General features: G+C 37.9%; 1 protein-coding gene across 1 annotated transcript in view; it reads left to right on the top strand.

The window, feature by feature from the left end:
• The window catches only part of GPC6 (glypican 6), a 710,559-nt gene that overhangs the window by 205,994 nt on the left and 477,232 nt on the right, over window positions 1-27,333 (top strand). Inside the window, exon 2 of the mRNA XM_031045196.2 lies at window positions 12,600-12,758. Coding sequence (XP_030901056.2) covers window positions 12,600-12,758 — 159 coding nt within the window. The remainder of the gene's footprint in view (window positions 1-12,599; window positions 12,759-27,333) is intronic.

Raw genomic sequence — 27,333 nt, forward strand, 5'->3', positions numbered from 1 at the left:
TCTACCGCTAAACCATATCAGCCTCATTGACATAGTTTTTGAACACTTCCAGGGACGGTGATTCCACCACTTCCTTGAGAAGCCTGTTCCGATACCTCTCCTTATTGCCCATAAGTTGCACCAAGAAAGACTACATAGGCTCTGTCACGTCCAATAAATGTGCTGCAGTTGTGCAGTAACTTAAAAGTCATAGAAATGCTTACAAGGTTGCTGGAGAGGGACTCTTCATTAGGGACTGTAGTGATAGGACAAGGATAACGGGTTCAGACTTAAAACAGGGAAAGTTTAAGTTAGATATAGGGAAGAAGTTCTTTACAGTGAGGGTGATGAGGCACTGGAACAGGTTGCCAAAGGACATTGTGAATGCTTCATCCCTGGCAGTGTTCAGGTTGGATGGGGTCTTGGGTGACACGGTTTGGTGTAAGGTGCCCTTGCCCATGGCAGGGGAGTTGGAACTAGATGATCTTAAGGTCCTTTCCAACCCTAACTATTTTGTGATTCTATTATTAAATAGAAGGGCTGTTCCTGTAATAGTCAGTAGAGACCTTCCTTCAGATGCTTTACAGTTTACCAGATAACTTTATTTTTTTCTCTGAAATAACAGATGTTGACTTTACTTGTCAAGGAGACAGGTACTCTGAAAAGGCTGAAAAAGACAATTAAATGTTGCTCACACATATAGTTTACTAGACGTATTCCTTAGCTGAAACTTGCCAGTCATCTTTTATAGGCATATTTGTACATGGATGTGCAAGGAAAATAAAATATGACCTCTTTTTGATAGTCAGTAAAGGCAGTGATAAAGAAAAGCATAATGTGAATTTTATTAGGACATTTTCTATTGAATATAATTTTATTGACAGTAAAAGTTAATACTGTTGAACGAATATATCAATATTACTAGAATTTAGCAATTACTAGTAACTCCTGTTTAAAGAAGAACTTCAGGGGTATTGCCTAGTACTGTTTTTTCCTCTTTGCAAGTTTTCTTGCCAAGGTGAAAAAGGAAAAATATTGTATGCAAAATATTTTAGTCATGCATTGGTAAAACACAGCACCAGAATACTGTGAAAGTACAAACCCACAGTTGAATTGTGTAATTAATCCAGAAAAAGGAAAAAAAAAATCCCAAAATATTACTCTCTCCTAAATATACATGATCCATATTAGAATTATGTCCATGTTGACCTAACTCTTATTTTATTCTTGCTGTTTTCCAAATGTCTATAGGTAACCATAGTTGTTCCCTGTTATGGGTGTAAAGGATCACCTCTTAAACTCAGAAATCACTTCTACTTTTGGATGGGGACAGCAGCGCAGTACACAGGCCCCCTTGGTAGTGGGGGCCACACAGCTCCCTCTGAGAACAGCCTTTCAATAGAAGAAGAAATGGAGGGCAGGAAGACAAGGCAAAATTCAACCTGTTCAACCAGAAGCACCTAAGGAAGCTGATAGGCACTTCTGCAGGGAATAAGAAATCCTTAGATTTAGACCTTCAGAGATAACAATACTTGAAAGCTTTATAGCAGCATCTGTAATGCAGACTTGCACATTTTTTTTATGATAAAGTTTCACAGTTATTTTCCTTACAGTATTTGGGGTAAGATGGGCAAAGTCATTTGAGGTTTGTACAGACATGCCCAGAGATTTCTTTAAATTTCCACCTGTCATTACTGTGATATATCTTACTGTGGCTTCATCCACACAGTAGAGGCCAGGGAATGCCTTAGTCTGAGTAGTTTCTGAGAGAAGCAAGCAGGAGAAAAATGAGTTCAATTGGCTCTGAATTTAGACAGATGCCTTATAGTCTTCCTTGTACTAAAGAGAAGCACAAACAACTATGATATAGTCTTTGTCTATTTCTTCCTAGTTCCATCTGCTATAGATTTGGAGAGATTTTCCTCCATGATACAAGTATTCTCTTTGGATAATACCTGTCCATTTTATGTCAGCTGAAGTACACCGAATAAATAGGTATGAAGAGTGCCTTGACTTCTTTATAGGAATAGCCGATTTAGCCATAATGAAGAAGAATTGCATAGCTTCTTCAAGGAAAATAAAGTGCCAGCATATTTTTTTCAGTATATTTTCAGAAATACTTCATATTTCAGACCCAGCCTATGATGTTTCAGTAAATAAATTAAAAAAAAAATAATTGTTTTTTAGGGGTTCTTTTTTCAAAAGCATGGGCCATAAGCTAACCACAGGTTAACCAGAGATCACTGCTGTAAGCAGCCAGTCAAAAACTGTGACTATACTGGACAAATGTGCCAAAAAAGGTGTATTAAGAAGGCAACAGTAATTCTTTAAAGAATTGATAGAACCTGTCTAGCTTATTACTATATCCATCTATACTTAAATGTTTTGATTAAGTCTGTAAAAATGCACAGCAGCCTTTTATTTCTGCAAGCAAAAATGTCCATTCAAAAGTATAGTTACTTAAGAGAAGACTTCAGACATGGATTTCCTTTCAAGCTGATCTTTAATCCTAAAGGTCAAACATTTAGCATAAGAACACTTGAAGGGCAAGAAACTCTGTTACATTCAGTTACTGATTTTGAAGACCCTGACCCTTGACAAGTGTCACGGGCCATAGAGGGCATTACGAAAAGTACAGTAATAAAAAGAGCTAAAAAACTTGTTGGGTCTAAATCCAATGAAAAAAAAGGAAAAAAAAAAAGAAAAAAAAACCAACACACAAACAGAAAACCCCATTATGTAGGGACTAGCAGTAGATTCAGATCTCAAGCACTATTGGGAATAGTGGAAATCTACAATTGCTGCGTCTAAGCTACTATCCTCTTCTCTAAAAAGCTTTCATTTTCCTTTTGGCAGCCATTACTGTGCCTGACTGATATTATGCAAGCATAGTTTCTGTTAATTAGAGTGAGCTACAGGTTTTCAGTGCAAACAGTGTTCCGTTAGAAAATATTGACTTAGAGAAATATGATAGTTTAAGTAGGTCTTTCTGTTAGACTGCAGGAGTGCCTACATTCCAAATCTTGCAACATCAGCAGTGCAGCACACACCTGGCCCCTATCATCCTTCCAGCCAGGAGACCTCATAAAGTCTAGGTCACTGTGATGCCTTCTCTGGCAGGCTCTTGAGTCCAGAGCCCTTTGACCTCTGAAGGACCCTACTCTAATTGATTGTTCAAATCATAGAATCACAGATTCATCTAGATTGGAAAAGACTTTTAAGACCATCAAGACCAACTATTAACCTAACACTGCCAGGTCCACCACTAAACCATGTCCCTAGGTGCCACATATACATATCTTTTAACTATCTCCAGGGGCAGTGATTCCAACCACTTTTCTGGGCAGCCTGTTCCAATGCTTGACAGCCCTTTAGAGGAAGATTTTTTTCCTAATACCCAGTCTGAACCTCCCATGGCACAACTTGAGGCTGTTACCTCTTATCCTATCACTTGTTACTTGGGAGAAGAGACCGACCCCCACCTCACTGTAGCCTCCTTTCAGGTAGTTGCAGAAAGCAATAAGGTCCCCCCTGAGACTCCTTTCCTCTGGCCTAAACGGACCAGTTCCTTCATTAGCTCTTCGCAGATCTAAACCACCTGCAGGCTTCTAGGCACACACACCGGCAGCCTCCCTTTTCACAGGAATGCCCGTGAATCCAGTTTTCCCGAAGGATGGTAGGACTGAACAGCTAGCCCAGGCTATAAGAGATCTAACAGCTGGTTACTGAAACTGAAAATCTATCAGCAGCAATGAACAAAGGATTTCAAGAATGATAGTCTGCATTGATGAACTCTGAGATTCTTAAGGAAATACCATTTAAGAAAAATGTTTCAGAATTTCCTGCTTATTCATCAAAAGTTTGCCTATCCCTGGTATTAATAATAGGATGCCTAGTCTCATGCTATAGTTGATAATATTCACGGAGAAGCTTTACATTCATATTGATAATTAGAAAGCTTGTAATTCAGAATATTTTTATTCATAATTTAATGGATGGGGTTTTTCAGTTCAGTGAAGTTCTAATTTGTCATGTAGGTGAATCAAAACCGTCTAAAACTAGTCAAAATCAATAGAAAAAAAAATCCTGTGGAAGAGAATTTTCCACTGGCACATTTTCAGTGGAATTCTTTTTCCGCCTGTGTCAGCTGGTATGCCCTTTCGCTGAAGGAGAGTCGTTTTAGCAGTGCGAATTCTGCTAGGAGTGGGCAGAGAAAGGTGAGATTTCCTTAACTGCATGAGATTAACTGCGGGAAGTCACAGAACATTCTTTAGTGCACCTTTATGAAAGAACTAAATACATATTTCTCTAGTTCTGAGGCCCTCTCACCTGAAGGAGATGCCACTGGCAATGAGCAGCATGCAGAAAAAAGGCACTTCCTTACTGTGCTCTCTTCTCATGCTTATCCCATCAGTTTTTCCCCTATCCTCTGGTAGTCAACAATGTAACACCAATTAGATCTGTAAAACCCAGCCAAGGGTGTACAAACTTGCAAGCAGAGTAACAAGACATTATGTTTTGCATGCTTTGGACTTTTGTGCATTAAGTGATTCCACTTGTGGCCATATTCTTCGACTGTTTCGGGGGGGGAGGGGGGGGAAGGAAGTTTTTTTTTTCTCCTTATAAAGTCACACAGACTTGGAGAAAGTGCTTTGCTTTCTGCCTTACGATTTATGACACAGTAAGGTTAATACTTAGGAGCTGATGGAGTCAGTTTGCTCTTTACACTGGTTGTTTCCAAATAAAAATGAAAGGACAAATGTCAGCATTTCTGGCCCTGAAACTTCATGAGTAGACCTTGAATCAGTACAATAGCAGAACTCTGAGATCTCTGTAAATTGTAGCCTCCCTTTCTGAACCCTCTTTTCCTTAAGTGACTAGGAAAGAGATTAGGCTGACAAGTATCTCTGTAAAGACCTTATGGCAGAAGTACCAAAATTTTACCACTGCCATACCCATTAGAGCCTTTGACTTAAGAGCGACACAACATACATTCTGGTTGTCTTTGTGAATTGTTTCTATGATTGGCATTGCAGGAAACCATGAAATTTTCAGACAATGGGAAGGTAGATTCATGTTTACTGGTAGCATGTAAAGGTTTCCTTGGACTGACTGAAGCCACATGAATAAAAAAAAGAGCACTTTGATTAAAGACTTTTAAACAGTTGTTGCTTCATTTAGTATGTTAGAAACATGGATTTTGTATATGACAATATAGTGATCAGCAAGGCATCTGCATAGCTTTAAAATATACTTGACAGTGCAATCAAATGGCATGACCATAGCTCATGCAGCCTTAACTTTTGATGCCTGTGTATTAGTAATGGTGTAACTATGTCAAGGACTTGTTTTGGCAGTACAGCATACCCAGTTAGCCTCAGGGAGCTAACTGCAATCTGTCCTGTGATTATATTTCTTTGCATACATGAACAAAGTGGTGTAAATCTGTGTCTGATACATCATGTGCTTTAGATTTCAGTTTTATGCAAAAAATATTGATTAAAATCTGCATGAGTTCATGTGTGCATACAATCTTACCCTGTTATCTTAGTAATAAAATTGTTCTGAGAGCAGCTGAAATACGAAACCTCACTGCACCATGTTTTATCATCATTGTAAAGCAATGTGCTGCTTGTATGCTACTTCACACTATAATGCCATATGAGATATTTCTGCTATTATAGTAGTGGATATAGTAAACAGCCAGAATCAATTGAGGGGGAGGGGAAGTTGGCTGCCGTTCTCAGGAGGAAACATGCTTTGAAATCAGAAAATTCCAGCCATGTAGAGAGCAAGATGTTGGAACTATAAAGTGCTGAATCACAGCCTTACCGTTTGCTGTTCACGAGGCACTGAGCAAAACTCCAGTAATACAACCCCAAGAGGTAACCAAAGATTCTTCTCGCAAACTGTTCTATCAAAAACTAATTGTCTGACTGTGTGCTAGTAAAATAAAGTGAACCTGAGTGTCGGAGTACTGGTACTGCTTCTAGTAGCTTAGTTAGGAAGACCCTAGGGACTTCATCTCTTTCTTTAGCATGTGTGTAATCCTAGTCTTGAAACAGGTTTGCCTTGGCCTCTGCTTCTGTAACTTATTACTGAGGGCTTCTCAAGGACGACTGGGTCAGGACTTCTTGTAAATGAATGTTCCCTGTGGGACCTGTAATGAAGAGACTTAACAAATTACCAGTCTGTTTGGAAGGCATTCATTTTTTAATTGACCTCAAAGTGCTCAAGGAACAAAAGGAATCTGGGCAAAGATGATTTGGGTCCAAGGCAAACAAATGAGTCATTTTCTTTTATGGGGTAGTTGTACAGGTTTTTTTCAAGTCTACTGGACATACAAGTTTTTCAGATTCAATATTCCATTGAATGAATTTAGGAGCATTGTGTCTGACAACATGATCTGCATGATACAAACAGCTTTCCATTCCTTCCTTCAGCTGACATTTTCTGTGCAAATATTGCTCTTGTCATCACTTATCAGGCCAATATTACAATGGAATTAATTTAAAATATAATCTGTTGCCTTTTAGTTTGAGTAGGAAAGATCAATTCTGTGACTTGAATGTCAGGTGCAATTTTACAGAGGATGCTTGCAGGGCTGTTATACCCCACAGAGAAGATAATTACAAAGTCAGAAGGAGCCTTAGGACTTTTTGATTAGGGAACAGGTTTTGTACAACAAAATGATGTTTTAATTTTCACTATTTGAATATTGGCTGAAATGATGTAACTCTTATTTCTAATTTAGTTCTAACTGCTAAGTAAGTTAATACAGAAAACATGATACTGCTTAAAGATGATTGTGAGTCAAATTTTTCTATAGCACTGCTTTCTCTTTACATATGTGAGTGGCAGAATGGTATATGTGTATTGGAGGAGAATAGCTGTTGATAATAGAAAATTGATAATGTCATCAGGAATAGTTCTCCCACACTCCTCTTTTCACCAGTAGACCACTTCAATTCAAAACTTCAAAAAGCAAGTATTCAGAAACATCATTGCCCATGCAGAATAAGATCTAAATCTCAAAACAGTGGGCAAAGCGTAAAGCTGAATGAGTTTTGTTTTTTTTTTTTTAGCTTTCTTCATCATATTTTAAAATAATTTAAAATAATAAAAATAAATACAGAAAATTATGTGGAAAATGTTAATTTAGAAACAAAACTCCATCTGTTCCAGTCCTTTATAATTCTCAAGGGTAGGAAGTTTTGAAGTGTGTGATTGCAGAACCATAGAACAGCCCAGGTCGAAAGTCACTCTGACAGATCATCTGGTCCAAGACATCATGGTAAAGGGAGCATAGATGAGATTTTCTAGCACCTTATCCTGTCACATCTTGAAGACCTCCAGCAGTGGGGACTCCATCACATCCCAGGGGAGGTTGTTCCAGTGATTGGTAGTTCTCACTATAAAAAATTTCTTTCTTATGCCAAGGTGAAACCCCTCCTGGTACAATTTGTACTGTTGCCCCTTGTCTTCTCCATGTTACTCCTTGTGAAGGGAGAACCACAATCTTCTTTGTAGCTGCCCTTTAAGTGCTGAAATAGTGTGATGAGGTTCCCCCCCAGACCTTCTTCAAGGAGAAAGGATCAAAGTCCTTCAGTCTGTCCTCAAAGGACAGGTTTTCCAGCCTATTGGTCATCTTTATGTCCCTTCCTTTGGATCATCTCCAGTCTATCTGCATCTTCCTTTAACTGTGAGGAGTAGAATGGGACACAGTGCTCCAGGTGCAGCCTGATAAACACTGAATAAAATGGGATGATGGTATCTCTGTTGCTTCTTGTAATGCCCCTGCAGATTGAATCAGTATCTAATTTGCCTTTGCTGTTGTCATGAGGCACTGCTCCTGTTCAGCTGCTTGTTCACCAGGAGCCCAGGTCCTTTTCAGCAGGGCTGCTCTCCAGCTGTACAGACTTAGCCTGTACTGGGCTCTTTGGTTATTCTGTCCCAAGTGCAAGACTGTTAAACTTCATATTTAATAAACTTAATAGTTAAGAAACTACACTGCCTTCTCTGCAAATGGTTCAATACGAGTAGGTCTGAAGCAGGCATTTCTAATTTTAAAGAGCATGGTTAATGACAGTGCCCAGTCACATTATTCTGATCTGCAAGATGAAGGATACAGAACTATCTTCTTTTAGGCTCTGTTGATGCATAAGGGGTGATCACGTTTGAAAACACACCTTGAATTTTCCACCTTTAATTTATTAACATTTATTCATTGCTGGATTTATGAAGCAGTGTTAATAACTATGTTTCTATTCTCATCAGTCATCCAGTTAGTCCTACCATTCTGTCAACAGAACAATATAAGGGTTTTTAATTAGTGGTTAGGATAGAAACTATAAAATATTGATTGCCTCAGAAAGAATTGTTTTGGAAATTATTATACTTGCAACTTGACCCCTAAAAAAATTCTGGCTGATGTGAAATATTTTATGTGACCATACTTCCAGTTCTAATAATGTAGCCAGTACTTATATCCAGTGTTCAGGAAATCTGGCAGTGAAATTGTCAAGGGTAATGTTATGTTCCGTGGGGTTTACTGCTCCTTCAGATTGTATCTTCTGCAACTAGTTACCACGCTCAGATCAGTTCCGGCATTTTGATACACAGTAGAAGCATTTATTCAGCTTGAGAGTTTTAAGTTGCAATTTCTTAAAGACTTATGAGGTTTGTAACATGTTATGGGGACACTGAACTGCAATATATCTGAATATAAAACAAGTGCTTCATAAATTGTTTTATCACACTGCAAAGTGACATGCTAACAGGATTGCCAAATTCAACTGCAAAACTTGCCAACTTGGATCATGTGAAGGCAGGTGTGAGATTACAGCTGTAATAAAACTGAAATTGAATACTGGTAGTTGAATTTGTAGTAGGCAATTGATGTGATTTATATAACATGAGCCACATGAGGAGGGATATGTAGGTCAGCATCTTCAGATGGAAAGGCTGGTTAGAGGAGTTGTGGTAAGTTGCTGGGAACTGCTGAGTTAATACTTGTTTAGTCTGGCAAAATGCTGGTGCAGCATAACTGCATTCTATCAAACTTACCTGGGGGAGACACCATCTCCAACAAGGAAAAACTAGTAAGTTATATCCAGTGCCACTTGTGCCATAAAAATCTTTGCTAAAATTAGCATAGGAGCATAAACCATATGGAGTTTCCCAGGGTAGGAATTGGTACATTAGTCGTGAGCACATTTTCAGTTTGCAAAATACTTAAGGTATATAAATACACAAATCAGTATTAAACTCTTTTTAGAGTAATAGAACAATATATTACAAAATGCAAATGACAAATGATCCTGTTCAGGGAAATAGAGGAAGCACAGTCAAATATAGCCTACAGAGTTATTTCTAATCCAAGCAGTCTGTAGTATCACAGATTTGCACGAAAGAAGCAAAAAAAAAAATCCAAAACAAAGCACAATACCCTTAAATTAAAAAAAGAAAAAGAAAGAAAGAAAAAAAAAGATACAAACTAACTGGTAATCGCCACTTAAAAAAAAAAAAGAAATTAGGATTAAACATACAGAAATTGCTATTTTTCTGAGAATTTCCATCTACTGTTCCCAGGCAAGGGTCCGAGATTTTGTCCAAGTTATGCATGTTTGGAGGCTGCAGCCAGTCATGATCAGTACAAATATTCAAGGGCTTATGAGCCACAATTTCTGAAGACTTCATCTTTGCAAAATGTGCTTGAAGCTCAACCCTACAAACACTCCACTGACATGGAACAGTGGAAAAGCTTTTGCTTTATCTATAATCTGATCTGGGCAAGAAAGAGGAGGAGAAAAAGAATTTTAAAGCATATTTACATTATTAGTTCTTGCTAACAAAATTCAGAGAGTATATGGCAGGAAAGGAGAAGAAAACTAGAAATGTTGTTTTAAAAAAAGGTTGATTATAGTTTAGCAAAGTTTCTGTGATGAATGGAGGTGGTTAGTATAGATGATTTAGGAGGATACATTGTTAGGAAAGAAAAGCAATGAGGTAGTATAGGAGGTGTGAGCAATTCTGATAAATGTGAGTTTCATATGTCATCAGTCAAGAGCCTCCCGAATGAATGAATGAAGATTACAGTGAGTGAAAAAGAAGAAATTTAATGGAAATACAAGTATAAGAAATAAGTACAGCAGGAATCTGGATGAGTTTGTAATAGCCAAGGTGGGAAGTTGATTATGTAGCAAAGAGAAAGTAAGACTGCAAATAAATAAGCAAGAATAAATAAAATAAATAATGCTATAAAAATGATTGCACTACTGGTTCAAAATGCTTTATTTTTTTATAATTCTCAGCATAACATAATATCTTAAAAATCTAGACCCATGGCTATTACTAAGCACAGTGCCTTAATTATTAGCATTATTACATTTGATAGTTTGGCCATTGTGAAAAAACACAGAGCCATATAGAAGAGAAAAAAAAAATTGAAATTAACAGAAAACTGAATTTTATGAAAATTATTGACTTCAGCATCACTGCAGGACATTATCATTACAGAAAACATAAACTACCACCAGGGCTGGATCTGGGACAGGAGGTTAACCCAGTGCTTTCCAGTGAGGAAACCCCCCTGGGTTTATTGAGGAAGGGGGTTACAGTTATTACAGATGTTTTTTTGTTTGTTTGTTTGTTTGTTTAACCAAGCACATGGCAGTGCTTCTAATGTCATAGTTTTTCAGCTTTCCTTGTCTTTCTGACAGCTAATAAAAACTCAGAGCACTGCTGTTACTAAAAGAATTCATATTGTGTCTTATTATTATGCCCCCACAGTAAGACATTACCTGTTGAATAGTTTCAGTTTACTGTGACAGCGATGTAGAGAGTAAGACAATCATTATTTTGCCATGATCATTTATGTTTGACAGCAGCTGGCTCACCAGTCCCTGTATGTGTTGTTTATGGCTTAGATGTATGATTTTGAGAATGTAAAGGAAGTAATTTACTGTGTTGAACGGTGTAGTAAACACAGAAAACAATCCTTACAATATTCTGACCATCATCTCTTTTGATGTTTATACAGTGTTTTGTATCATGGTGCTTTTGGACATGATGGGGACATGTATGTAGGCAGTACTGTTGAACAGTAACTGATAATAAGGAAATGCACCTTCCTGAAGATGTATAGCTGTGAGCTTTTAAAAAAGTCTTGAGACTGCTAAAAGAAATCTGATGGTACTATAGTTAATGTATTATGAACCCTTGCAGAAAAAACAGATTAAGATGGGGTGATGTGTCAGGGTTGAGGAATGACTGAATTTCAAATTAAAAGACTTGATTCAAAACTGAAATAGAAATTGAAACAAGGTGAGGACAAACTCAATACAATGTTTATTCTAAGCATCTGGAAACCTCATTTTGATGCTGTCTTCAAAATGATGCAGTAGCTAAATGTATTATACTTCTGGGAAGCATAAATCTTAGGGCCTGATTCTTCTCACTACATGTTAAGAATGGTGAAAAGTAGCCTTAAAGTAGGTATAAATTGCATTTAAATCTTCTCTATGCCTCAGCAGTGATAGAGTCTCAATATAAACGAGAATCAGCTCCCCGGTATTTATTTAACCCTTAGGCTTTGTATATCATTTTATTTTCACCTTTAAGAGATTTGCAAAGGGATTTTTAATCAGGATTTTTAATCAGTATTTGGTGTACAGTAAGCTAAATGTTTTCATTGCCTTACAAGTAACTTTAATCATAGAGGCAGATCATCCTTTTTATTTCTCAAGAGGAAATGGTAGAATTTTCTGCCTTTGTAGAAACTGAGCTAAATATTTCTGACACCCATAGTACAGTGTCAATTGGAAATTCACATTTCATGTAATAACAGACAATTTTAATTTCATGAGCTAAAGGATTGGTTTCCACTTGCAGATTGTACCAAAGAAAGCAATATTGTCAGAAGAACTGGCACCGTGCTTCCAGAGATAAATCTATTGAATTAAATGAGAGGCTTTCATTACCTTTTACATTGCATTTCCGTATAACATAAGCATTAATTAAACTCTTCATTGCTTTCTCCTATTCAGCAGAGCATTTGCTCTGCTTGACAAGAAATGCTGCCTAAGAAAACATGTGGCATCCAAACACAGTCATCAAAATACACTTACTCAAGCAGAAGGGAAAGGGTAAAAGGGGAGAATGCTCAGGTACATTTGGGCAAGTGGGACGTATCTTTTTCAGCTTTTGACATTAAGACAGCTTTGGTGACTTGTAACAGGTCATCTTGCTAGGTATTTGTCCAGGCATTTCAAATACAAACAGAAAGGAAGCAGTTGTCTTTAAATTTTTAGATATATGTCTGTTTATGATGAAGGCTTCTTCAGTGTGAGGAATTGCTTTTGGTGTGAGACAGTTGAACCTTCTAAAGTATCAAAACAAGTCTCCAAAGTATGTCTTCCCTCCTGTGTATGGAATGCTCTACTATAGCAAAAAGTGGTGGATAGAGATTCAAAGTGTTCTCCCAATCAAGTGGTCAAGCCTGAAAGAGCTCTTCAGGTACCCCACCTCCCTTAACTGAAGAGACTTCATGTATATTTGGTACCAACACACTTCTGTCTGTATTCAGATATTTTAAACTTCTTTTTTTCTTGTCATTCCAGGGGAACATTTGAGAATCTGCCCTCAGGAATATACATGTTGCACCTCAGAAATGGAAGACAAGTTAAGCCAACAGAGCAAACTGGAATTTGAGAACTTAGTGGATGAGACAAGTCACTTTGTACGCACCACTTTTGTATCCCGGCACAAGAAGTTTGACGGTAGGCTGGTGGATGTCATTTATATTTTTTCAAGGTTATGGAACTTAAAAAAGTCAGTAATCCATAATAAATTCCAATGTGCTTTTCTTTACAATTAGATATCACATTTGCAGTTGTCAGTTTGCCTAAGATAAGGGTTAACTTACAGCTGGTCTGCTTATCAGCCTTGTGAGTATTGCCTTTAATTACAATGACATCAAGAATCAGGCTGTTAAGCGCTTGCAGGCTTGGCTAATGTTGAAAAAAACAGATTAGATATGCATAGAGGGGTTTATAATTTTTGTCTCCTAGTTTCAAATGCAAAATTTAGGTTTGCAATTATGTTCACTGTTGCAAGATGAACTATGATCTCCCATGATTTTTGTAATTGCAAAGCAGGGCTTTTTGTAGCCTGCCTTTTTGTATCCTGGAGGCAGTAGTTTTTTCCTGCATGATTTTCTTGTGGTGTACAGTCTCTTAGAGGACTTCTGGCTTCCATACACTAAGGCCTCAGTTGCATTTGAGAGGGATAGTAATGCAAACCACTTAAGCAGTATGGAACACATCTTTTATACCTAGAAAGAATTGACAAGGACAGTTTGAGGTTTTTATTTGTTTCTAATCAGTACTCCAATCTCTTCTGGTCCTCATCCTTTGTAAGATCTTTGTAACATCAAGGAATGAGTGTCTCAATTTACTAAATGCTTGTCTTTAATAATGAACACTAAGCAGCTTTTATGGTTGTGCCTGTATTTACAAGTTACACTGTATTGAGCTTTTCTCATAAACCGCAGATTAGCAAAGAGTAAAAGAGCTTCAGAATATTCTGTCATGTTTTTACCTAAATATGAAATCTGTGTTTGTGCAGAAAGTGCCCTGAGCATTTCTGCATATGCGTAAGCTCAAAAGGATCTGACACTAAGAGGTGTAAATGAACATTGCAAAGAGCAAACTCTGTAAACAGGTATGGTAAAGATGGTTAACCCCAGGTAATGGGGCATATGCACACATGTAGGAGAAAGGAGGAAAAGTTATCCCTGAAGCTGGGAGATTACTTCAAAACTCTGAGATTGCCTTCAGAAAAAAAGTGAAGATGTCTCTAACTCCTTAGAGTATTTCTGTATCATTCTATCTATCCAATTAAAGACTTTTTTTTGCTAATATTGTCTCAAGATGACACAGAAGGGAAGATGAATTATAAAAGGAGAGAATGGAAAATGATGAGCTGGATAAAAGTTCCCAGCAGCAGATCAGATGCTAATATAATATAGAAAGTGTCCTAAGTGTCCTTAGTCCTTGGGAGGACTGTGGTGTGGATGACTCCTGTTCTCACCATTGTGATGGCTTCCCTTTTTGATGTGAAAATGGAACTTTTTATGTAGTAGATTTTCAAAATTTTACTTGCCTTTGAAGGGCCTAAAAAAAGAACCCCAAAGTTGTGTGCAGTATTACGAGATGAGTATGCACACAGAGCAGACATTTCAAAACATCTATAGCACATAGAGGTCTTTCCTCTTTTTGCAGAATGAAACCAAGAACAGCTGTGTAGTTTACTGCAAACACTGGGGTCATTGACCACAGAGCTCAGATGGCACTTCACTAAATCTTTGGCAACTTAAGGCCTTTTTATATTGAAATGAACTTAAACATATTATCCCTTTTTGGGTAACCTGAAATTCTGTATCTTAATACTGATGAGAAGGTATATAGCTGAAAGTTACTGATGTGTTGTAAGTACTATATTCTGGGATTCTTAGGGTTCTGCTCTGCAGGAAATTGGATAAAAGGCGTAGTGATTTGTCCTAATTTATCATTGATGTTTTAAAGGTAATTTGCAATTTGAAGCCTTATCAAATGGCGTTGGAATTTTGTGTATCCTATCACTATTTTGTTACTATTCTAAAATGATTCAGTTGTTCACTTACATGGAAAAACTGCTTAGTTTTTCTAGAAGGCAAGTACATTAACGGAAGAATATATTTTCCTAACAGGCTGACTTTCATTAAAAAAAAAAATTAGATATTTTGTAGTTTAAAATAGAGTGACAGTTTCTGGTATAAAGCAAATACTGGATTGCTAGATAGTGTCAGTGTTTCAACTCTTCAAGAATTATCTTTTTTTGTTTTAATTGGTATTTTGATTGCACAAGGGAGTTCTCATAGATGATTCTGCCATTTGATGTTACTATACCACAAATAAGAAAACAAATACAGCCAATTGTGATGATTTTGTGGAAGTTTTTTTTGTGTACAGGACCTGTGTTTATCAAGAATAGTATTATCTAAGCATTAACTCCTGTGAGGAATTAATTTAGACTAGCAGTGTTTCCAGCCTTTTTGTTTGTGCAGACATTTGTATCATTTTTTTTTCGGCTGTACCAGACATGTCTTAGGGCGATGCTTTGTGAGACTTTCTGGGGTATGTAAACTCTTTGTTTAATTATGATCTGACCTTTACATGTCTCGCCTTTTTTATTTGCTTTCTGCCCCAAAACCATTCACTTAAGCATTGATGGAATAATTTTATGATTTCCATTTTGAGAGGTAGTTTGAGGTCTGTTTTCCTTTTCAGGATTTTATGCCAGATTCCTATTCATGATCTAATCTACAAGGAAACTCAATCTGCTGTAACTTAAACATTGTCTCTTTAGCCTCTCTATGTAAGGTACACATTCTTACACAGAATCACAGAATCAGAGCATGGCTGAGTTGTGAAGGCACCAATGGGGATGGTCTATTTAGCCCCCACCTTAGAGCAGGGTCACCTACTGCATGTCTTCCAGGACAGTGTGCAGCCTCAAGCATCATTTTGCATATCTTCGTGGATGGAGACTTCACAGCCTCTTTGGGCAACTTGTGTCAGTTCTCACAGACTGTTGTCACAGTAGAAAAGTGATTTCTTGTGTTTAGATGGAATTTTACTGTTTGGGTTGTTGGTTTTTTTTGGGGGGTGGAGTGGGGCAGGGTATTGGTTTTGGTTTTTTGCTTGGTTTCTTTTTGTTGTGGTTTTGTTGGTTTTGTTTTTAATTTGTGCTCATTGCTCCTTGTCCTGTCACTGGCCTCTATAATGAACATCCTGGCTCCATCTTATTTAGTCTCCCACCGCCTGACATATATACACATTGATGACTCCCCCAACTTAAGCATTCTCTTCTTCAGTCTGAATAGTACCAGCCCTCTCAGCCTTTGCTGGTGTGAGAGATAGTTCAGTCCTTCCATCATCTTTCTGCCCTTTGCTGGACTTCTACTGGTATGTGCGTATCTCTCTTGTACTTGGAAGTGCAGATCTTGACCCACCAATCCAAATGTAGCCTTAACAGTGCTGAGCTGAGAGGAAGGTTCACCTCCCTCAGCCTGCTGGCAATGTTCCTACATGATTTCTGTGTAAGTTTTATATTTAATTTTATGTGAAGTGCAGTACTTTCCAAATCTCTACTATAAGTAGATAACTATAAGTAAGATAAACTAAATAATAAATTCATAACAGATTTTGAAATTATTAGGCATTTTGGAACTAACTATGATCAGAAGACATGATGCCAGTTGTTTAACCAGTAATCAGTTCTTGCATCCTAAACCTTATACAATCTTACTCATTTCTTACATATTTGTCCTCCATATTTCTAAGGGGCTGCAATTGTCTTGAGACTTTTAACTGCCCCATTTTTCTAGATTCATTTTTTCTGAAGTGTTTTATTCCTCAGAGTATGTTACATTCAAAGGTTCCTCAGAGCAAAAGGTCTGACAATAGCATTTTTCATTCCATCCCCATATTCTAGGTGATCAGTGTGAACTAGCATGAGTCACTACACAACACAATACCAGCTGCCAGTTGTTTCTTGGCCAAGCCTTTTGTGATATTTATAGCTGTATTGCCTACACCTGTGTATTTGCCACTGCATTGCCATACTGGATGGTCATTTCAAAAAAATCGGTATCTGGAATGACACTAATGGGTGAATGAGGATCCAGAAAAACTCGTGGGAATCTTGCTAAGAAAGCACGCCTTAAAATGAGGAAAATTCCCTTGAAACAGTGGGTCCTCAATGTTCCTAGCAAATAAATACCTGATTCAGCGACAGGACTCACAAACCCTTCCAAAAACTAGGAACAAAAACCTATCAGATAGGAAACACACAGATGAAGAGTTCCATCAGATACAGTTCCTAGCAATAGACAAGCAATCATGCTCCAATTCTTGGACCTCCAATTCTTGGACCCCCACTGTATACCTCAAAGCAGCTTAAAATATACTCCCAGTGTAGCTGTAATAGCATCATCTTATCACCAGTTCATGCATAGTGACATTGCTGAGCATCTGTTTCACAGACTAGCCAATTTCTTTTAAGTATTGCTCCATCAGCATGTGAAACCAGTCCTTCCAGGAGGTTTTGTCAGGAATGTTAATGAAGAGACAAGCAGCAGTTCAATGACATTTTTTCACTAATCCTTTGAATAACTATAGGACAATTATAGCAAATAATTTTAATTTAAGCTAAATAGATCTGAACCTGATAATAGAGACACTCTCTCCTCATTAAAAAAAGTATGGTAATAGGCTTGGTAATGGTGTCAGAAATTAAAGAATCTCTAAGAATAGCTGTCATGAACTTAAATGGATATGGATAGCCTTCAGCAGAATGTGTGAGGCATGATGCTGTTTAAGGAAAATAACCTGAATAGTGTAAGAACCAATCTGCAGCTGCATTGATCTCTCTTACAGGCTCATCATTCCCTATGCTCCTCTTTTTTACAGTCTAGGAGAACAGTGATCCATACCCATTAGTGCTGGTTATATTTCTTACAGTCATTACCAGCAGTAGCAGTGTAAATTACAGGGCAAGAAAGAAAGTTTCAATGATAATTTCCCAAAACAATGCCTACAAGAATAGATACTATCCCAGACACCCTATATTCCCTTTTCTTTTCTTGCACAATTTATGAAAGAACTTGGGGAAAAACAGTGGGTTTGAATCTTTCCTTGATACTAGAGCTGACAAATATGTGCTTTGTGAAGTTGCTTTCCAACAAAAAAGCAAAGTAAGGAAGAAATTATTTACTGTGAGGGTGTGAGGCACTGGCACAGGCTGCCCAGGGAAGCTGTGGCTGCCCCATCCCTGGCAGTGTTCAAGGCCAGGCTGGATGGGGCTTTGAACAACCTGGTCTAGTGTGAGGTGTCCCTACCCAGGGCACAGGAGTTGGAACTAGATGATTTTAAGATCCCTTCCAACCCAAGTCATTCTATGATTCTATGATTCTATGAACTCTTCAAGGAACTGAAAACTTGTAGACAGCTATAATTATCTCATTAAACATGGGGAAAAAACCCCAGAACAAAACAAAAAAAAACCAAACCACAACAAACCACCAACAAAAAGCCAAAAACATGGAAAGTAAAATAATGGAGATGCTGAAAGTTGGAATTCACTGAGATTCAGTTGCATGGTCAATGCAAATTTTCTGCCCTCTGCTCTCTCTTTGTCCCAGCCTGCCAACCCAGTCTGAACCCCAGTGCGTGCCTCGAGCTGTACTGGCCTCCATGAGCTTCTGCAGAAGAGGGGTAGTGCCCACTTGCACACGGGTGCTGTCACCCGGTGCTGTCATGGTTGGTGGGTGAAGGATACACACAGCGGGATAATTTTTTCAAGCTTTGCTTACTTTGAATGTGAAAGGGTGTGGTTTTCACAAGAAGATTTTGGGTTGTTTCTTTGGTTTTTGGAAGCAGGGAATCAGAAAAGCCTGCCTTTTCCACAGACCTGTTCGGGAGGCAGGAGGATTCTAAGGAGTCTGGAAAGTCAAATAGATATAGCATAATCTTGTCAACTGCTCATGTTATTCTCGTGCTGCTATATGTGCAACAGAACATAGGGTCCACCATATGAAAGCTGGGACACCAGATATATTTTGGTTTTAGTTCTGGAGAAGGCGGTGGGATTCTGTTCTGTTTTCTTTCCTTGTGTTACAGACTTCAGTGTCACTTTGCAATATGTTTCCCATCAAATTCAAAGTCCATTGTAGGACAAGTGGATTTTTTGAAACTCCACAACTGGTCAGCTGTAACAGTGCTAGCAGGGACGCAGTTTCAGTATAGTTCATACTGGTTTAACACACTACGTAACTTCTGCACTTGCCCAAATACAGGCCTTAGAGCACTTAGAAGCCTTAAAAAAAAGGTTACACTTTCTGGCTTATGGTATTTAACTGCTTGTAAGCCTTTGTTGGACATCTGACAAAAGTTTCTAAACTTTACAGAGGTTCTTGATAAAAGATCCCTTACGTTATATTTGACAGGAAACTGTAATTTCAAAATAAAATATTCTACACCTGATCTAAATCCTATCAGAATTGATAATAGCCTAAAAGAAATCTCTACTGTCTACAAACGACTTTGGGGTATAATCCTGTAAGATTTGTGCTGAGATTACTCCAAGTTCTCAGAGTTAATAATAGCCTAAGAGGAGTTTCTATTGCATACTAATGATTTTAGGGTCTAATCCTGTAAGATTTACCCTGAGATCACTGTTTATCAGTTTTGCATATTACGTCAAAATTTGTGAATTGTATTAGATCAAAATAATTTTTTAATTAACCAAAAGAGGAAAGGTAGAAAAATGAGAGGTGGCAAGCCTATGAAACTTGGAAAGGATGGATTGGTCCAGTAGTGAGAACAGTTTCCAGCCAGGGTTGCAAATTCCTGTAACCTGGTCAAGTCCCCTACTGAAAGGCATCATGGTGGGAACTGGTGTCTTCTGCACATTCCCTGCAGCTGTAAATGCCTTTCACGCATTTGAATGGCTTGTTCTCTCTGCTCTTCTACAGCTTCATTTGCTAAGAGCAGCTGGTCAGTGGGGCATGTAATCTTCTAACCAGCTGCATCAGGTTTATGAAGCTGCAAAGGACAAGCTGCTGCCCTGTGCTGGAACAGGCGGACCTGACACAGTCTCAAATGAGTCTCATTAGAAAGCATGTTGTCCAGGTATAGACAAATCCAAACAGGCTTTGAGAGGGTGAAGATCCAGTGTTTTTCCTGTTAAACAGAAAGCAGAATTTGCCTTGCCAATTATTGTATGTCCATGGTGTAGGGTACTTCTGTAGTTGATGGGAATGATAGGTGCAAGTCATGCTGGTGTGAAGTTCACACCTCAGATATAGGTCAGGAAAAATCTCTCGCTCAAGTGATTATTTCTCCATATTGAGTAGAGAGGGTATTTGGTTCAGACATACGTGCCTATACTCTGGACTGACTTAAACATTTGTTTAGCTAAATTCCACCCCAAGGAATGGAATAAAGAAGTGAAACATCTAAAACACTTTAGAGGTTCTCTTTGTGCTTTATTTACCTGTTTTACAGAGGTAATCCTTTTTTTCTGTAGTATTTTGTGGGGGAAAACACATTAAAAATATTGAAGCAAGTAAGATGGTTGAAAAAAAATATGTTAATTTTGAATGACATTTAATCTTTGCTGAAGCTCTGAATAGTGTATGTTTTTAATATTTTATGATGGAAATTGTTTTCGGAACTTAGAATCCAAGACTCAAAAATAGTAACCCATAAGTAAAATTACTGATTTACAAATACAAAAAATCCTGAGATTAAAGGTACTTTATATGCCTATGGACAAGAATAGGATTAATAAAGGACTTAGCCTCAAGTCCATAACACTGATGAAAGACATCAGTCTTCTGACAGTCAGCCGTCAGAGGCTCTGTTACATATATCTGATTCTCACTGTGACGGTAGGTGTTCACCTGACACACAGCAAGGACAAAAACATGCTCTAAGAATCAAAAATAGGGACTGCATATAGAAAACAAGCTACAAAACAAGGGTATTCATACATAGCATCAGCACCCTGGGTAATAGGAACTGTAGCCTTATAATTTCTCATTTGTTACCCTCAACCCTCATTAAATGCAGGAATACTAATTAATATTAATTTTTAAGATTAATATTTTGACTGTAATACACAGGCTTTGTTGTCTTTTTGCTAGCCTTCTTTTCTTAGTTCTTTGGCCTTTGTGTCCAAAAACAACTGGGAAATTAATAGCAAACTTAATATATCTTGAGAAGGATTCTAGAATATTTGAAAATCTCCGTTTCTGTATTTGCAGGGATTCTTTTTACACTTTATTTTAAATTAAAGTTTCTTTTTTTTCCTTTTACCTCTGTTCTGTGGTCTACCAGAAAAATATGGAAATGGCCTTTTTTTCCTGGAGGAATGTTACAGCAATGTCACTTTTAGCAGTAAGATAAATTATTTAGGGAGAGAAGGGAACTATATACCTATGTGCCTTAAGAATACTTTTAGAGATAGGTGTCCACTTGTGCTGTACTTAGTGGTAATTGTGAAAACTGGATATATACATCAGAGCTACCAGATATTCAGGAAGAAAATAGGAAAGATGTGGCACAGAGATACTGCTTCTGAAGTCTTCCCTGCTTTCTATACATAATCACTCATTCTTTTCCGATAGCTGAGAGGTAAAAAAACCCACATATGGTGCCTACACACCCGTAGTGCGACCTAGCTGCTTGCCTGTGTAGGTGCTGTTAGAAAGAAGCAGTAGTAGGTCTCTGTGTTCACAGCCCCACTCAGTGCTGGGGAGGGCTGTGCAGGCAAGCTGGTTAGTGTAACACCATGCTTGCTGTGCAGCTGTTGTGAGAGGTGACAACACCACAACTGGCACTGTTGCCGCTGGCCAGACCACTGCAGACAAAATCAGACTAGATCACTGAGATATAAATCCTACCAGATTATACATACTTAAGGATTTCCTGCTTGTTGGTACTGTGCGTGAGCATTCAGGTGTCATTTCTGAAACACTGGGACTTAAATGCATGGTGTGGTAGATAGAGGAACCTCTATTATCAAAATGTTCCAATTTTCCTAAATGTATTGGAGCACTAAGTTTCACTGATTCTCCATAATGTTTTTTATGGATTCTTTTTCTGAATATTACTGATACAGCTCCCACTTGTTCACTTCTTGGGATATTTACATAAATTGGGATCTTTATTTTAAACTTTCCCATCTTTTCTAAGTTATTCTTAAATGGTTTTGCTTAATGTGTTTGTTGTATATCCATCACATGCTCAGTTTACTCCGGGCATGTATAGTTTAATTCAGAAGCTTTATCAGGAATAAACTCTTCCATTTTCTTCTAGTTCAACCTGCGTGCTTTGTGCATTCAGAATGATTTATCACTGAAACAGCAGCTGAATTTTTCAGCTATATACAGGTCAGTTGCCTACTGTTAACAGCAGTGATATTGTAATGACAATGCACAGAGTTGGAGATTAGCTGGAAAAGGGGAAATGAGAGTTAGAACCAAAAATTCTATGTATGTCATGAGTGATCTACTATGACTGTAACCATGATCAATCTTAGATGGTAACTTAATGCAGCTTTTGTGGAAGGTAGTTTTTATATTAGTGGAGAGACAGATGGTGGACACCATTGCTGCTTGAAGTGTGCTTTGAAGCTATACTAAGAATTTTAATCAAATGAACAACAAACCTTAAGGCTTGAAATAAATCTTCTTTAATGTATGGCAACTTACTAATTAAACATTCTTAGGTGAAATTATTTAGTCTGAATGATACTTTGTTGTGGTATCAAGCCATTTGCTATTTCTGAGTTAGGAAATTAATCATCACACAGCAAAGAGGATATACTTGATTTTGAAGGACTGCACTCAAAGTGAAAACATTAGGCATATGTGAAGCAGGAAGGAGGTGAAAACCGCTCATTTCAGTAATGTAAGACATTTCAGTCAATGAAATCTCAGCAAGATCATGGCCATAAAAGGCAAAGGGAGGTTACTGAGTACTGACTTCAGTGAGTGGGTATGACGTATGTGATTTAATTTTTACTCTGTTGAGAGCAACTTGACTCTGCAGGTACTAAAACTGTACTGAGGAAATCTGTTGTTGTTTGGTTTTTCATTCTTCTGACATTGAAGCATTTTCGTGGGGGTGTGTATCTTAAGGAAGATATCAATTTATACATACTTGTTGAATTGAAGTTTGGTAGCTCCATGGATTTACCACTGGAAGACAAGGTGATTTCTGCCTGATGCAATCTAGTTTTTGGAGGATGTAGGATCTCTAAAAGGGAAACATACAAAAAGCTTACAAAGTATAACAAGAAATAGATACATGTGAAGGAACACAGACTAAGAAATCCAGTGTTTTCTCAGAGCAATAAACTACTAAGACTAAACAAGTGATGACTGGATTTTTTTAAATTTAAAAATCTGGAGGCAGTTACTTGAAGAAAACACCTTTCAGTCACCACACAAAGCAAGAAGCAAGATTTGAAGTTGAAATATGTATTTCATTTTGAAGAATTTCAAATGAATGTTGAAGATTATTTTCAACTAAAAAATACAACATTTGCATTTTAAAATGAGGGAGCAAGTTATCATAAGCTTTTTTCCAATAGTGTATTTTATGGCACAGTGAAGTTTTATGAATTTGTGAAAAGCATCAGCTCTGCATTTTTCTTTTTTTTTTTTTCAAGTTTCTGATGTGAACACTTTGAACACTTTACAAGCAAATCTCAGACACTCTCAGGAGGTTTTTTTCAGTTTCTACTGATGTATACATCTCCATAGCTTTCTTGGCACTCCTGCAAATAAGGAACATGTTAATTTAAGCTCTTATTAAATAACTTACAGGGGAAACCTGTCTCACTTTCTCTTCTGCTAATGAAATTTTAGTACTGGCCATGAACTGAAAACACTTCTAGGCTATGAAGAGTGGATCTCAGGATCATTTTTGCACTCTCCCCAAACCCACCTAGCTGGGATCTGCTGCCTAGTGAAGAGAGCTGCAGCCAGTGGAGAGCTACAGCTGTGAAATCAGTCTGAATTTTTTAGTGTGATGTCCAGAAGCCATCTTTTTCCTATATATAGTCTATATTGGAGATTTTTTCCTATATGTAGTCTATATTTGAGATTCAGCTTCCTATTTTGATACCAAAACATACATGGTCTGATATTTTAAAAGGCCACTGTGCCCTTTTAAGCCTGTTGGTAATCAGCTGCTAAAAGTTATGATTTATTTATTCACTTACTGAATTTTAAATCTAAGTAAGGGTATAGCAGGCTTCGTCATTCTAATCTAATTATATATCACTGTAGGAGGAATTTTGTTTGTTTCTATTAGCTGGAAACTTAAACCAGTGGAAATTCAATGTTTAGTGAGGCTCATTACATTGCCACATCTTGCTTGGTCCAGTTTTGCCACATTAACTTAGAATCTGATCATTTTTGGAGTATTGCTTCTTCAGACTCTTCTAGCAATACAATCAGTGGGTATGATGACATTTCAGACAGAGGCAAGATGCTGCTAAATCAAACAACCTCTTTTACTCCCCAGTTTATCATGCACCCTGTACCACATACAGCATTTTTCTGCATCAGTGTAGGGTTGGATTGCCATGTCTGAAAGGTCACAGCAGCATGAGAACAGTTTGGATACAGGGGAGAAGAAATGGAGCATTGAGTGTTTCTAGTAACAGTTTCAAAAAAGCTGATGGGGAACACCTACTATCACACATTCCTGTCTTTAGGATGGTTGCTGGGGTTTGTTACCAAAATGTCATTAATAAATAGAAGTCTTCCAACACATTCCTCCTTAAACACTTTTCAAATGCTTTGGCATAGATGAAATTTTATCAATACCAACTATTAAGATATTGTAAAGATTCAACTTCATTGTCCTCATTCTGTTGTTTTAAAGGTATTACAAAGCAGATAGGTACACAGTTGTACTATTTAAATGTCAATCTATCCACGTTTATGCCACGCTTTTTACACTGGGCACAGATATAGCTCTAAGTGCCAATAAGGGGGCTGAAATCACAGAATCACTTAAGTTAGGATTCTGTGGAAGCTTGCGTCCAAGCTGAAGTTATTTTAATGTGGGTTTGGTGGTTTTCTTTTTCATCAGTCCTCTGCCACACACCAGCTTCTCAAATAAGTTGTGTGGTGACATAATTAAAGATAGAATAAAATGCCTTGCATGTTAGGCATCCCTCTGTGACAGCTTCTCTGATAAACAAAAATGAGATGTTAAGTACCAAGTGATCATTAAGGAATGACTGGAACTAACAATGCCACAGACTTTCCTTCTATCCCCTGTTGTCGTATGTCGTCATTCCCCTCCCCCCAGTTTTAGAGTCACAGTATCACACTTCTTGAATAACTATGGGCATATCTTTAGTATTTTTAGCAGTGATGTGATCATTGGATTAGGACCCACCTTATTAAATCTGCATACCGTTGTGTAGGTACTTCTTTTTATGCCAAATCTAAATACCATGAAAATAGGAGAGGCTTTGGAAAGTCATAGAATCATAGAATAGTTAGGGTTGGAAAGGACCTTAAGATCATCTAGTTCCAACCCCCCTGCCATGGGCAGGGACACCTCACACTAAACCTTATCACCCAAGGCTTCATCCAGCCTGGCCTTCAACACTGCCAGGGATGGACCATTCACCACCTCCCTGGGCAACCCATTCCAGTACCTCACCACCCTAACAGTAAAGAATTTCTTCCTTATATCCAAACTAAACCTCTGCTGTTTAAGTTTGAACCCGTTACCCCTTGTCCTATCACTACAGTCCCTAATGAATAGTTCCCTCCCCAGCATCCCTGTAGGCCCCCTTCAGATACTGGAAGGCTGCTATGAGGTCTCCACGCAGCCTTCTCTTCTCCAGGCTGAACAGCCCCAACTTTCTCAGCCTGTCTTCATACAGAAGGTGCTCCAGTCCTCTGATCATCCTCGTGGCCTCCTCTGGACTTGTTCCAACAGTTCCATGTCCTTTTTATATTGAGGACACCAGAACTCCACACAATACTCCAAGTGAGGTCTCACAAGAGCAGGAAAAAGAAGCAGGTAAGTTTTCAAATAGCCCTTCAATAATGCTTCTTATAGAAGGAAGATATTGGTGGTCTGAGGAATCTGAGTGTGCCTGAATTATGGTTTTCTCTGATTTTACATAGTTTTTGAACAGAAGAAAAATATAAGTGTTAATTGAAAGTAGTAATTGGTCAGTTCTAGCAACAGAGCCCGGAGACAGTACTACTCTTACCAGAATAATATCATGCTTAACTGTTCACAGGGAAGCCTAAAAGCACAGGGATTTATTTGGATTTTCTGGCATTTTACATTCCTACTTTTTTTACTTAATGTGACTGGGTTTTTTGAACTGCTTTCTTTCATATGTACTGAAACACTTGACAGTACATAAACTAGAAAAATCCCTGTTCGGATCTTAGCTCAAGGATAAGTCTGTGCCGGACTTAAATATGCACAGGCTTAATGCCAGGCCTTTGCATAGGGATCAATTGCGTTTTCAGCTAATGCAAAATGCAGCAGGCCAAAGCAATGTTGAGCCCACCATTTTTTTTAAAAGAAGCAATTTGAAATGAAACTCCTTACCCTCACCTTCACCTGGGCTGTGCACATGATTTATGTAGCTACATTGCTGAGAGATGTGTTTCTGTAGCATGATCTAGTTTTCTACTTACACATTAGTAGACTGCTTGCTAAAACTTTATCACTTTTGTAGCTGTGTGCCTAGGAGGAAATGGTTTTGTTCATGTGTTTCTAATGAGGCATATAAAAGATAAACCATGCTGAAGAGTAAGGGAAGGGTATAGGTGAGAGAAGGACAGATGAGAATTGACTATACTTTTATGGTGGCCTCTGACTCCCATGAAAGGGTGGATAAGCATGGAAATCTGCTGGCCTGAGAAGGCCCCCTTGGCAATTGCCACTGAGCTGTGCTGCCATTGAAGTCAGTGAATTTATTTGGCAAAGGCTGCAGGATCTGGTAAATCATCTAAAGGTATGAACAGAATAAGGCTGCTGTTATCTGAAGATTGCTTGACAGCAGGAAATTTTCATTGTTCTTAAGCATTGTGTAGTAAGCAAATCTGCCCACCTCGTAGCACCTACTTTTCCTCTTCAACTCAAAAGAGACTTCAGAATACAAAGAGTATCTGTAATTAGGCCTTCAGATGCACAGTTTGAAAGAAATCAATCTTAACACAGTATAAAGATAATAGCAGTTTCCTGGTTTTACTAAAATTTCTAAATGTCTCCATCTCTTTAATTTGCTTCTCTAATTCTGTGTTTTGCAAAATCCCTAAATGGAAAAGGTTTTCCTATGCAGACTGAAAATGCCCATAACAATCATATATATTGTATTTATTTATTTTTACTACTTTAAGCAATAATCCATATCTAGTTAGGACTATCAGTGATGTGGGAGGCTTTTTATGTTATCTCTGGAATTAAAACAAATGCAGCATGAGGGGAAAAAAACACAGACCCAGTGACCATTTACTGGTGTGATTTGTGCATCTGCAATGCTGTAGGTGTGCAGGTTTCCCTGGACATTCTATTGGCTGGTCCCAAATCTGAGACTCAGCTGATAATATTACTTGTGAGCTTGTGTGGTGCTGTTCATGCCCATGTGAAATTAAAAAGTAAATACTGTGGCCATGTGTTATTTTTTGTTTATTGCTTGCTCAATATTTTTGCTTGTGGCTTACAGAAACTTAATTCTTTTGCACGATTACTA

The sequence above is a fragment of the Melopsittacus undulatus genome, chromosome 2, assembly GCF_012275295.1.
Source record: "Melopsittacus undulatus isolate bMelUnd1 chromosome 2, bMelUnd1.mat.Z, whole genome shotgun sequence".
Taxonomy (NCBI): Eukaryota; Metazoa; Chordata; class Aves; order Psittaciformes; family Psittaculidae; genus Melopsittacus; species Melopsittacus undulatus.